Raw genomic sequence first — 13766 nt, forward strand, 5'->3', positions numbered from 1 at the left:
TGCTTCTCCAGGGGATCTTTCTGACCCAGGGATCGAATCCAGGTCTCCTGCCTTGTAGGCAGATTCTTTACCATAAAGTTGCGTAAATGTTTTTCTAATGTTTTATGTACTAGCTTAACTTTTAGGTACAGTAACTGATTCAGGATGTGGTCAACACCTTTCCATCTTTTTTTAAGACTTTTTTTGTTTGTTTGTTATGGACTATTCTTAAAGTCTTCATTCAATCTGTTACAACGTTGCTTCTGTTTTATGCCTTGGTTTTTTGGCCACAAGGCATGTAGGGTCTTGGCTCCCCGACCAGGGATTGAACCCCACCTCCTGCATTGGAGGTTAAAGTCTTAACCACTGACAGGCCAAGAAAGTCCCTCTGTTATTTTTAAAACATTTATTTACTTATTTTTGGCTGTGCTGGGTCTTCATTGCTTCATGCAGGCTTGCTCTAGTTGCAGTGCTTGAGACTCGTTGTAGCGGCTTCTCTTGTTGTGGAGCACGGGCTCTTGGGCGCATGGACTTCAGTAGTTTTGATGCGTGGGCTTAGTTGCCCAGAGACATATAGGATCTTAGTTTCCTGACTAGGGATCGAACCCATGTCCTCTGCATTGGCAGGCGGATTCTTAACCACTGGACTACCAGGGAAATCCCTCCTTCATCTTTTAAAAGTATTCAGTAATAAATACTTCTTCCACCAAGTAAAGCATATGAGGCTTTGAGTAAGCAGTGTGAATTTCTTTGGTTGTTTTGGGAACTTGTTTTTGTCAGGATACATATTCCATTTCTCTTATATTCCTGTTTGTGCAACTTATCTTTTCTGTTTTAACCAGTTGATTATCTCTTAGCACTTCCTGCAGACACTATAAGAACAACTTAGGGATAGGCATAGGGAAAGAATTATTTTCCTAATTTTAAGACTACATCAAACACTTGTAAATGACACATAGAAGAGACATACGAGGGATGTGACTGTAAAGTACTGGGAGTTGAAGCCACACACGTATTATTAACGTGGTAAACACATAATCCTTCTTTCTCAGGTCTTTTCCTGTGCACAAATTGATATATATATATATATATACTTTTTTTTTCTTTTAAAATATGTATGTATTTGGTTCTGCCAGATCTTAGTTGTGACACGTGGAATCTTCAGTCGTGACTTGTGGGATCTAGTTCCCTGACCAGGGATTGAACCCGGGCCCTCTGCATTGGGAACTTGGAGTCCTAGACACTGGACCACCAGGGAAATCCCACATATTGATCTGTTCTGCTCTTGTCTAGAACATGTCTGAATACCCAAGGCATCTCAAATTACCTGCATAAAACGATTCATTATTTTCCTGCTAAAGCTAAATAAAAATTTGTTAAATCACATATCCAGTCACCTAATCAGAAATGTGTTGTTTTTGACCCCCTCCTCGCTCCTGCTTGGTGTGGGAAAAGACCCCGTGTAATCTGGCTTCTGCCAGCCCTCTCGACTGTTGCCATTTCCCTACAGCTTATCTCCAGCCACACAGACCATGCTCTCTCAAGCTTCTGGCTTTTTACATCCCGTTTTCTTCTATCTGAAGCTTTCTCTAGAGTTAATTCTAGTTCCATGTCAAAAATTGATTTAATGCAGGAAGGTTTTACTAACCCTTCTCCATCAGTCCCTACCTCCAAGATGAGTTCAGGGCGTCTCCTTCTGTACTGCCCTGGCAGCTTGTGAATATCTGTGCCCTAACTGCCATGACTGGTTTACCTGACTGTTCCCCCTCCCTCGGCAGTAGGTAACTGACGATAGGATTTCATGTGTCTATATATATTACTTAGCCCACAATATGTAGTTCATAAAGGTTTGATGGATGAATATATTGTAGTATGAAGGTTACAAACTGAATTTATCAAATTGATGATTCATTCCTCTGGGAGAAAACTCTTCAGCAGATGAAATTGAAATCTGAGCATAGAAAGTTTTAAGGTGGTGGCCTGACTTGAACTGTTTAATAGGGTATTAGCAATTTTGTGTGGCATTATCTCCACATAAATAGTTTACTTTCATGTATAGCCATACTTTGCAGGTTTTTCTTCTTCAATTCTGGCTTGACTGCTACTATGGTTTCCTTGCATGAAAACATTTGTTCATGTCTAAGAATTCACACTCAGTGTTTGTTTATTCATTCAGACACATTTACATAGCATCTGCTGGGCGCCAGACATTGGGGTAGTCACTGGAAATAAAATACAGAAGCAAAAGGCACAGTTCCTGCTCTAAAGATGCTTAGCTTTATCTGGGTATTTATATTGTCTAATAAAACTCTCTTAGAATTGCTCCTTCAGTCATGTGTATGTTCATGTGTAATGAATTCCCTATCTTAACGATGATCTGTATTGTGAATTATTTGAAAAGGATATTTGTTAAGTCATGATATAAATAGTTAAGGCTAGGTAAGACCACTTTGGGCAGCATTTATAACCAAAAAATAGGCATTGTTCGAGAAGATGAAAAGGCAAATAAAGTGTTAGAAATAGGCTGGAGCGGAGAGTATCGTTTGTGGGGAAAAATGACATTAAGAGCAGGCACTGGTTATGGACTGCCTTATGATTTGTGACATAATCTGTAAAGCGTTTTAGAAATAAGTGGCATGGTGAAAGTGATTCTTGCTACTGTGTATGGGATAAATGCAGCTTCCATGGTAATCCTGTTGTGAGATGATGAGATGCTCTCAGTTTAGAGTGACAGGTACTGAGAAGGGTTTATCTGAGAAATTGGTTGGACTCAGTGTTGAACTGGATGTCAGAGTCCTGGAGACCTGGCACGAAAGGGCATCTGGAAGGGAGCAACATCATTCATTTATCCATTTGGAAAATACTTGCTGTGTGCCAGGCACTGGGGAACCACATATAGTAAAACAAAGCAGACATGGGGTGCTGATGCTAGAATAGTTCAAAAGGATTAAAGCACATGGGGGTTTTGAGTTGGCTTATTTTCTTTTGCTTTTTTATTTTTATTTATTTTTAAAATTTATATATTTTTGGCTGTGCTGGGTCTTGGTTGCTGTGCATGACCTTCTCTGTTTGTGGTGAGTGGGGTCTACTCTCTAGGTTCGGAGTGCAGCCTTCTTACTGCTGTGGCTTCTCTTGTTGCGGAGCGTGGAGTCAATAATTGTGGTGCACAGGCTTAGTTGCCTGATGGCATGTGGGATCCTCCCGGATCAGGGAATGAACCCCTGTCCCCTTCATTGGTAGGGGCAGGCAGATTCTTAACCCCCGGACCACCAGGGAAGTCCTTGTTTTGCTTTTGAAATGGATTTTTTTAGCAGGGTGAGCAACTAGGTAAAATCATCTACCGCAGCCGCACGGAGTAACTGTAAAACCTAAATGATGACTAGAGAAAAAGAAGAAAACAGTTTTTGGTGACTAAATTATTTAAGTCTCATCTTTCAATAGAATGCAGGTTCTTAAATTTTAAAACGATATGCCTCTCTCACTGAGTGCCTTTCATTAGTATTAAACAATCGTAATAACCATTTCCATGTTTGGAACATGAAACATGTTACATGACTGGCATAAACACTTTCATAATGATTACAGTTTTATTTAGTAATTGCTTCAAGGATAGAACTGAAATTATGTCTTTTTAATATGTGTAAAATTACAATCTGAGTCATAGCTTTTTTTTGCTTCCTTACCCTGAAGAGCCTCTATTTTTTCCCACTTCTGAAAATAATTTTTAAATTAATGATATTCAAATAAATATCACATTTAGTAGATTTTACAATAGACTTTAAAAGCCCAGAGCTAACACTCGCAAATCATGAAAAATCACTCAACTCTGTGGTTTTTTTCCTGAGACATTGATTACCTTTATTCCTGTGCAGCATTCTGTTCAATGAGTTGTCATTTAATTACTTATGGAACTGTTAAAAACCCACCTATTCTGTATAAACAGTGACCTGTTTGGCCAGATCAAATGTGTAGAAGGTGCCTGGTAGTGGAGTGAAATGATAGTATTTGGAAGCACTAACTCCTCCAGCATTGTGGGTGCCCATTAGCACGCATGTGTACGAGCTGGGTTTTTACCTTGCTTGTAGGCCACTGATAAGAAGATTTAAATGACTATGGAAAGATTTTTGCTCCAGGGCAAAGAACTCAATAGAAATCCATTTATATAACTTGCATGTATGGTGGTATTGAATGCCACAAACTAGTAGTGGAATGTAGTCATTCATATGTAAAGGTGGTTCTTCCAGGGAGCTGCCAGGGTCTGATAAGAAAAAAAAAAAAAGGCAAAGCTTTTGTAGTTTGTGTTTAAGCCATCCAAGAATTACCCACACAGATACTACTCATTACACTGTTTTTCCATTCAGCAGGGAAATGTGTCCACAGGCAAAAGTATCTTTATCTAATTTTGAAGTGATTGTTGTTTTGCTGCAAAGATAGCTTCTGGAACTTCTTGATGTGATCCTTGTAATAATACAGATTGAATGTATTAACTCTTACTGCTGCTTATCATAGGTGGGAACTCCTGCCAGTAAGCAGTGTAGTATGATCAAGAGGGACAGTTTGCATCTTGGTTGAACAGCATTGCAGAAATAGATTTTTATCTTAACTATTCCGCCTCTGCATTCTGAACCCATTTGAGAGAATAATTTACATGAAGCTTAACATAATTTAAAATACTGGGTTTACGTACTTGGAGCAGTTCACTTTCACAGATTTATGTGTTTATCACTTTCACAGATTTAAATATAAAATTGCAGGTGGTCGTTGTTCTGTAATAATTATTTCTAATGCCATTCCAGTGGGTCTTTTTCTTTAATTAATTAATTTATTTTTGGGCTATGCTGGGTCTTCCTTGCTGCACATGGGCTTTCTGTAGTAGCGGAGAGCAGAGGTGACCCTTGGTCGCAGCGCACGGGCTTCTCACCGCGGTGGCTTCTCTCTGTGCAGAGAACAGGCTCTAGGAGTGCGGGCTTCAGGAGTTGCGGCACTCAGGCTCTAAAGTGTGGGCTCAGTAGTTGCGGCACACAAGCTTTGCTGCCCTGTGGCATGTATGGAACCCGTGTCCCCTGCATGGGCAGGCGGATTCTTAATCACTGGACCACCAGAAAATCCCACTCCAGGGCTTAAAAGATGATTTAGATGGTCAGCATGGATCTGACCCCTCTTCACATAATCAAGGAAAGAATTACTGCTTGAATGTTGTTTCAGTCTATTTTTTTCAAGGAAAAAAAAATGTCTTTGGTCACATGTGGTGTACACATAGTTTCTTTAAAGCAGGGAGCCACGAGTTTTTACTAGGTATCTGTGTGCCATTTTAATTCTAAGTTCTTCCTTGATGACATGGTAGGGAGACAGTGTTCTAGTCATTAAGAAATATTTCTTTTTCCCTTTTAGTGCCCCTTCTTTGTTGATGCCTCTTCCTGGAACTAAAGCATCAGCTTCAATGGATAAATATGCTGTGTTTAAAGGAATTGCAGCTGACAAGCCCTCTGAAAATACTGTTCCGTTTGGAGGTAAAAGCAGTTCATAAATTCATGAACCTGTGAATGTAAATCTTAGTTTTTAGTGGTGACCTTTTATGGTAAATGTCCTTGAGTTGTGATCTCAAGGTTCCTAACCTTAATTGAGCTTCTGTCTTTTCATCATAGAGCCTGGTGATAAATATAGTGCTTTCAGAGAACTCGAACAGACAGCAGAGAATAAATCTTTGGGTGAGTTTTTGATTCCTTAAATGGATGAATTATTTCATTGTTTAATACAAGATTTTTATGATTCTTTCACTAACATCCCAAACGTTCTTTTATATTTTACTGTTGTGGCTGTGTTTTTGTTTTGTTTTGTGGCTCTGGAAATTACAAGGAAGTGAAATGTGGTTCAGTTATTGGAAATTATTTTCTAAAAATTAGGGCAGACCCCAAATTGATGCAATTTCCTTTGAAGACAGTGCATTCCCTTTCACCAGAAGCCTTCAAGTCACCTTAGGTTCCTGTGGCCACTTTCAGTTATTTTAACGCTCAGTAAGACTTGGAGCTCTTGGCAGTGCGGCCATCTGTGGACTGTGCAAAAGGCAGCAGCAACCAGTCCATATGCCTCAAGATTTTCAAAATTAGCTGTAATTTAATGAGAAGACTGAGAGGGGTTTGTGTGCCTATGTGGTTCCCATCTCTAATAGAAGGACTTAAATAGAGTGGAAGGGAATTTAGAGTGATAATTTGAGAGCCATATATGTAAAGACCAAAAGTTTTATTTGTGGCAAAATCCTGCTAGAAACCTCATGTGTAGGATTTAGATAATCCATAGGTCAAATGACGTCCTTTAAAACTTAACCAATGCATGCTGTGAAATTCGTGTTCTCTACTGAGGAGTTCTTCCTGTGGACAGTACCACATTCTACCTTTTTGTATTGGGCACTCAAAGTTGGGACATCTTTCCACAGTCATTTGTTCCAACCTTCTCTCCAAGTAATGGGGTGGGTTCAGGGAGGTGAAGGGAAGTTACAGGAGGGATAAGGCATACGTGTGAAATTTAAACTATCAACAGAAAGTATTCTGCTTAAATATCTCTAGAAATACTCAATATTTTACAGCTCTTAGGTTCTAGAACTGTTTCCTTGGGTTTCCTAGTCATAGTGTAGAATGTAATGGCTCAGTGCTTGTATTAGGTACTAGGAGTACAAAGATAAACCCCGGAGGCACCTTAGGTTTGTTGGTTTGGCATTTACTCCTGGTGTTGCTGTCATCAACTCATGGGCCAAGGCAAGTTTGGAGTAAAGAGCGTGGGTTAATATCACGGTTCTTTCTGTGCTCTGGTGTTAGCGGCTGGGTGATACCTGTGTTATTCCTGGGAAACGCTGTGGTGCCCCCACAGTGTAAGCAGTACACCCGGGCCCTGCTTTCTCAGTGCCTTCCTGACAGAACCCCAGACAGTCGTTGCTGTGGTCATGCTCTCATTCCAGTCTTACCTTTAAGCCTCTCCATGTAGCGATGCCAACTTTGTTCATTTTGGGAGAATATATTTTAATTCTACTCTTGTTAAGAATACATTGGACTGCAAAAATTTGAAGTAAAATAGGAAGATGATTGTGTGACAGTTAAACCTCCTTGAAGGCCATCTGACTCATGGAATGAAACTTTGTTGGCTTATAACACTTTTGCAGTTGACTGGGGCTCTCATGTTAAAGGTGAACTTTGCAGAAAGCTGATTAGGTGGATTGGTTTTTTAAAATATTTGATACAGAAGGTAATAACACAAAGGGTTAAAATATTATTGCCTTGCCTTGATAAAATATTATTATTAGTCAAATAATCAGTTTTGTGTAGAATTTAGCAATTTTATTTCAGTAATTCTTTGTCATTCGATTATATAAACACTAAAAAAAAAAAAGTTGGACTGGCTTCATTACTGTTACGGCAGAGGTGTAGTTTCTTAAGTCCAAATGACCGAGTTTAATAATGTCTCCTTTTTACTACCCCTATAGTTTAAACAATAAATTAAAGTAGATGCAGAAAATATACTGTGTAGAGAAGTGACACTTTTTGTTTAAGTTTTAGCAAAAAGTGATATCTTTTGAAATGTTTTTAGAGCCTAGAAAGTAGAGGTCAGGAAACTTAATGAGGATTCAGAAGTGGGACTGAAAAGGTAGCCACGAAGTCATATGCTTTATGTACCTCCTGATAAGCAAGCGTCCAATAACTGTGGCTAATTCATTTGCCCAAAATCTCCTGTGTTTTTGAACATGTAAACCCACCCATTTTTATTTCTTTTTAACCCTTTCACCCAGCTTACATTTCTAGTGGAAACATTTACACTACTTCAGTAAGTTTAGTTTGCTGTGGTGATTTCTTTTACAAAATAACCAAGCAAAACTTGTCAATTTCACAAATATTTTAAAGCAGCACTTCAAAAATTTAGGCTTTGACAAAATTGCCTGCTTGTTACCTTTTTATTTTACAGAAATAAATAACAGTGATATACTTGCCTAAAATTCTAGGGCAGTTTTTTAAGTTTTGTATCTGCTTCTCCTGTCAATTTGTGAAATTGACTTTAGTTTTATTAGTGGTATGTATGAAAACATAAACTATAGAAACTCTGAATGCTCTTCCTCTCTCTCTAAAATTTCCCTAGTAATAGTGAACAGGTTTCTCTGTGTTGATAAATTATGCTGGTGGATTGGTTAAGTATCTCAGATTAGGAAGAAAAATAAGCTTCCATTATTTTCCATGCTTTTTTTCATGTGATATATCAAAGTATATATCATGTTACAAGCACAGACTATTTAAAGCCTGTATTATTTTCATGATAATTTTCAGAATTATATTTTTATTTTACATACATTTTTCTAGTTTATATGCTTCTTTATCTCATTTTTAGGGAAAATATAATTTTAAAAAGTAGATGAGGAAATTAAAGCTTCTTGTGTTTTGGTTTATAACTCTCCAGAATCGCACTCGTATTTTTAAATAACTAGTGATGTTAGTATAGCTGTATTTATAATTGGTTTACCTCTGGTTTTCATTACCTGGTATAACTTAGTGGATTTTATGGGAGACCTTCAGGTGCTGTTAGAAAATGGAGATTGTTTGAACGTCCTAATGTCATGCCTGTGAGTGATTACATGCTCTACTGTGCTTTCGTTGCTCAGTTGTGTCCGACTCTTCGTGATCCCATGAACTGTAGCCCTCTAGGCTCCTCTGTCCGTAGGATTCTTCAGGCAAGAATACTGGAGTGGGTTGCCATGCCCTCCTCCAGAGGATCTTCCCAACCCAGGGACTGAACCCAGGTCTCCCGCATTGCAGGCGGATTCTTTACTGTCTGAGCCACCAGGGAAGCCCGAGTGATAATGTGACTGTGATAATAAAGAATAGAAACGCTATTAAGAACCATAGCCCAGATTTTTTTGACCAGTATCTTAACTGCATCTGTTTATTTCTGAGAAATACCTTATTACCTATTTTCTCTAACTAAAAAAATAAGTTCTGTCAGTACCTCTATCCCCAGAGTAGCCCAGTATAAAATAAAGTTTAAATCCAACCCTCAAAATATTTTAATAACAGAATTTGTGTTCAGATCCCTTTGAATTTTGATAGGAACAAAAGCTGATTGGTACCGTGAGATGGCTGACTTCAAGAAAAGCCCAAGTACTTGTTGATTTTTTACTTTTTGTAAGATTCAGTTTGTTTGTCGCACAGTGTGGGGAGAAGCTATTAATACTTTATAATATGCCCTTAGCAAAAATGCTTTGCAAGTAAGTAGATGCCTTTTCAGAAATTTTCACCAAATTTCCTTCAAATTAATGCCTCTGTATACTTCAGCAAACCACATAGTATCTAAGCATAAGCTTTAAGTGCCTAACTGAGCAGAGTCTTGTACATCCTAAATATTTGATGCAGAGTTCTTTGTAATATTTCATAGGTACCGTGATTTTTTTTTCCTGATTGATCACTGTGTAATCACATTTTATCACTGTAAAAATCACATTTTATCGTTAAAGGGCCACGATTTTAATACGCCTCTCTTCGGGTACCTCCAGCGCCCATTTCTCATTCTCCTGGAGGCTTGGCTGGGTAGCCACAGTGAGGAAACATCCTGAGAGCAATGCTTCCGGCCAGTTGAGGGCGCTGGTACAGACCTACCACACTGAAATGAGAAAATGAAAATGATGTGTGTGTTCGGTTTGATTTTCATTTGTTTCCCTGTCGCTAGCCTTCAGTGTGGAAACGAAAGGGGTACATGGTGTAGGGTATCATCAAACTAGTGGTTAATAGCGTGACGCCTGTGGGGCAAATGTCTGTAATATGCTTGTTCTGTGACGCGCTTTGCATCGTGTGCCTTTCAGCTTGGCATTCTTCTGTATTTGGTTGTGTTTTTTCTTTCAGGAGAAAACTTTGCGGAATTCAGATCTGCAGGGACCGACGATGGATTCACTGATTTTAAAACCGCCGATAGTATCTCACCACTAGAGCCACCAGCAAAAGACAAGCCTTTTCCAGCCACCTTCCCCTCAGGAGCTACCCAACAGAAACCACAAACACAAGTGAAAAATCCTCTGAACTTAGCAGACCTAGATATGTTTTCCTCAGTTACTTGCAGCAACGAGAAACCATTGTCCTTTTCAGCTGCATTCAGCGTATCAAAACCCGTTTCCACCCGACCCCAGCCAGCAGGGTCTGCGGCACCCAGTGCGGCATTGGTGTCAACTAAGACTGCTAGTTTGGCTGATGATTTTGGAGAATTCAACCTTTTCGGGGAATATTCTAGTCCAGCCTCTGTCGGGGAACAGGATGACTTTGCAGATTTTATGGCTTTCAGTAATAGTTCTGTTTCGTCGGAGCAAAAGGCAGATGACAAATATGAGGCCCTTAAAGAGGAAGCTAGTCCTGGTCCTCTAACCAGCAGCACAGGCATCGCAGGGAAGAGTGGACAAAACTCTGCTGCTACGTCCACGAAATATGACGTCTTCAAACAGCTCTCTCTTGAGGGATCTGGACTAGGTGGTGAAGAGCTGAAAGACAGCACTTCTTCTGGCAAGAGCGATGATGATTTTGCTGACTTCCACTCCAGTAAATTTTCCTCCGTGAACTCGGACAAATCCCTGGGAGAGAAAGCGGTGGCTTTCAGACACACCAAAGAAGACTCTGCTTCGGTGAAGTCCCTCGATCTCCCTTCCCTCGGGGGCAGCAGTGTCGGCAAGGAGGACTCGGAAGACGCACTCTCTGTTCAGTTTGACATGAAACTGGCTGATGTGGGAGGCGAGCTTAAGCATGTCATGTCTGATAGCTCTTTGGATTTACCGACAGTTAGCGGCCAGCATCCTCCTGCCGCAGGTGAGGAATTGGTGAGATTACTCTGGTGATGGTGACGCAGATGTCAGAGGTGGTTCTGTGGGTGTTCATTTACAGAAGAGGAAGGCTCTGGCTCTTAACCTTCATGAATGTCTGATAATTAACCTCTTCATTGCCAGTCCCCTTAAAGCAGTGTTGCTTTTGATTCTCTGGCTACTCGGATATGTGGTAACTGTGAATACAGTGAAACTTGGATAGCTAAAATAGTTTGACGTTTGAAACCTGACACCAGCTTGGTGTTCGAGGCACATCAAAATCCACTGCTAAACGAGCCGCACATTGCCAGAAATTTTATAAAGATGTTTGCGGTGTCAGTAATGTCCCTCTGTTTCTGTGAGTGAGGTCAGTGTTTCCTCCTTTTTTCTTCTCCGGGGTATGTTTGTCAGCTGCCCACAGAGGATTCTTTTTGGTTTGCAGAAACCAACTCGTGTTAGGCCAAGTAAGTAAAAGTGTCTAGCCAGTGGTACTGCAGTTTGCCAGATCCCTGCAAGAGAAGCAGAGGGCAAGAGCTTGTGTGTGGGTGCCCGGCGTGCCAGGGCCTGGCAAGGAGAAGGGCACCAGTTGTTAGTGGGATTCAGGTAAGCTTTTCAGTGCTAACGCTACGACTAGAAGTATTAAATCGTAACAGGTCTGTAGACTGTAGGATAGGGTAACTACTAACTTCCTCAGAAAACGTTTGAGAAATCTTAGAAGGGAACCCTGTTTAAATTCCATGTGGATTTACATGTAGCAGTTGATTCTCTAGTCCAACTCCTGTCAGAAAAACTAGATTCCCAAGTGTCTTAGTCTTTATTTTGTTTCATTCTTTGATATATATATAGAAATACACCTATTTTGTGGCCTTTAATAATGAGAAATATCTCAGCATTACTGTATTATTCCAGAAAAATGCATACATGTGTGAAGGGTTCATTGTTGTTTAACCAGAGAGAGACACATAAGACACTCCCAAGTTTACAGATTGAGGCAGAAGTTGTGAAGTATGACGGCTTTTGCATACATCAAATTGGTCAAGTCAGAAAACAAAATTACATCCATCCTTTGGCTGTTGAGATGTTGGAAATGGTCTTAAACAGGGTGCTGAATCGGGAGCAAGGTATTGGAGGAGTGCTGTGTTCCACGGGCTCTTTGCTAAGGCCTTTGCCTAGTGCAGTGGGCTGTCTGCAGGGCAACTTGTGCCCCTGCCTGTCTACTTTTTTTAATGTACTTTTCTTCAGATGTTTTTCTTTTTTCTGTTTTGCTGCTCTTTGTTTGCTGGAGAGATTCTGTTTCTCTTTTTTGTATGAGCTGCTTAAGCTACAGCAGTCGGTTGCAAAGTGCTCTGTTTTCTGAACAGTAATAGTGACTTTTTATTTTAAAATCTCATAATATCTACACTAGCCTTTTGGACTCTGAAGGTATGAATTAGAAGCTATTTTTCTGAAAGTGAGTCTCTATTCTTTCACAGTGCCAAACTAGATGTTGTTATCAGATGAGTCTAATCTGGGCTTGGGATGTCTTTTTTTTCCCCCCATTTTGGGAGGGGAGGTTGGTTTCGTGACTGAGTTTGTTCTGATTGACCTGTTAAGATAATCTTCTGTGCTCATGTCCTAGTATGTATGTCTGAAACATTCCCAGCTTGGAACCTGTAATGTTCAAGCCAAGTTTCTTCAATTTGAGGATATTCTTAAAAGCCGATTGTTCTCTCCTTTTGATCTGTAAACCTCCTGTCCGAAAGGAGCAGTATCCCTTTAGAGTGGTTGTAAAAGGGGTTGAAGTCTGACCAATGAGCTGTATTGTTCTTGAGCAGAAGTGCTGCGTGAATGTATTGGAGAAGGTAAATCACAGAGACTTCTCCAGTGCAGTTTGGTTTTACATTATCCTCATCTTGACCACAGTAGCTCTTGCTCTCTTAGATTGTGGATTGAAAGGTACATTTTGTCCGAGAAATAAGAAGTGACCCGATGAAGAGAGAATAAGACCTAGTAGTTTATCTCTGTACCTTAATCCTGTTTGGAAACCCTAACTTAACTCTGAAGGGGATACTGTCTCTTTTAACTCCTGCTATGATTCTTTGTATGGAAGGTAGATAATACTAATAACATTGCCTGATTTCTCTGCATATTATTACATTTAACCCTTTGAACCCTTGCTGCGTATAATTTCAACTAGGCTGCTTTTGTCCCCACCCCCCACTCTCCCCCCCACACCCCCCACCCCCCACTAAATTGAATCTCTCAGCACTATAGCAGCTTGATGTGCCGTCATTGGGATCATCTGGTTTCGTTGGCAGCAAGAGCTGACCCTCTTTGTGACACTGTCAAAGGGTTAGCAAGACTTCTGTAGCTACCTACTTACCTACCTGTAAAGTAGCTCTTCTTTGACATTGAAAATCTTTGTATTTTAATCAGCGCCTTATTATTATTTTTTGGCTGCTTTTCTGATGTCTTTTTTTTTTTTTTTTTTTCAATTGGGACATTTTCTGTGTGAATGTGCCTTTTCAAACTTGCTTTGGTATATTCCTCTGCAAATACTGATCTGCATGCTTATTCTGATGACTTTTTTTCCAGCTCTTCTGTATCACTCTCTTTTGTGATCTGTAAGTCTTACGTTAATAAATAATTCTTTGGCATATTTTGAAAGTGTGGGGATGTGTGTAATTTATACTTCTCCAGGGTTAGACCAAAGAAAAATACCTGGTCCATATCAAATTTAAACCCTCCTGTGGTTTGAGGGTTTTTTCCTTTTTGTTTATTTTGTTTCCTCAAACACCTTTTTCCTAAGAAAGTATTGGTACATTTTAGCCTTTTCTTCTTATAATTCCACTGATATAACTGTGTAACATGGCACTGGATTAAAATATAACTTAAAACATTTAAAAAGTATAAACCTTACATTATGTTACATGTTAGAAATTTTATTCCTTACCTCTAGTGACAAAACTGAGTAGATTTTATTGCTTTGTAGACA

The 13766-nt window shown here is 39.7% G+C and overlaps 1 protein-coding gene across 8 annotated transcripts in view; it reads left to right on the plus strand.

The window, feature by feature from the left end:
* Positions 1 to 13766, plus strand: part of SYNRG (synergin, gamma) — an 87995-nt gene that overhangs the window by 39411 nt on the left and 34818 nt on the right. For all 8 annotated transcript variants that reach the window (XM_010861537.1, XM_010861539.1, XM_010861543.1 and 5 more), the window contains 3 exons: positions 5371 to 5489; positions 5625 to 5687; positions 9852 to 10799. In XM_010861537.1, the coding sequence (XP_010859839.1) occupies positions 5371 to 5489; positions 5625 to 5687; positions 9852 to 10799 (1130 nt within the window). The remainder of the gene's footprint in view (positions 1 to 5370; positions 5490 to 5624; positions 5688 to 9851; positions 10800 to 13766) is intronic.

This window comes from Bison bison, unplaced genomic scaffold (assembly GCF_000754665.1).
Source record: "Bison bison bison isolate TAMUID 2011002044 unplaced genomic scaffold, Bison_UMD1.0 scf7180017864472, whole genome shotgun sequence".
Lineage (NCBI taxonomy): Eukaryota > Metazoa > Chordata > Mammalia > Artiodactyla > Bovidae > Bison > Bison bison.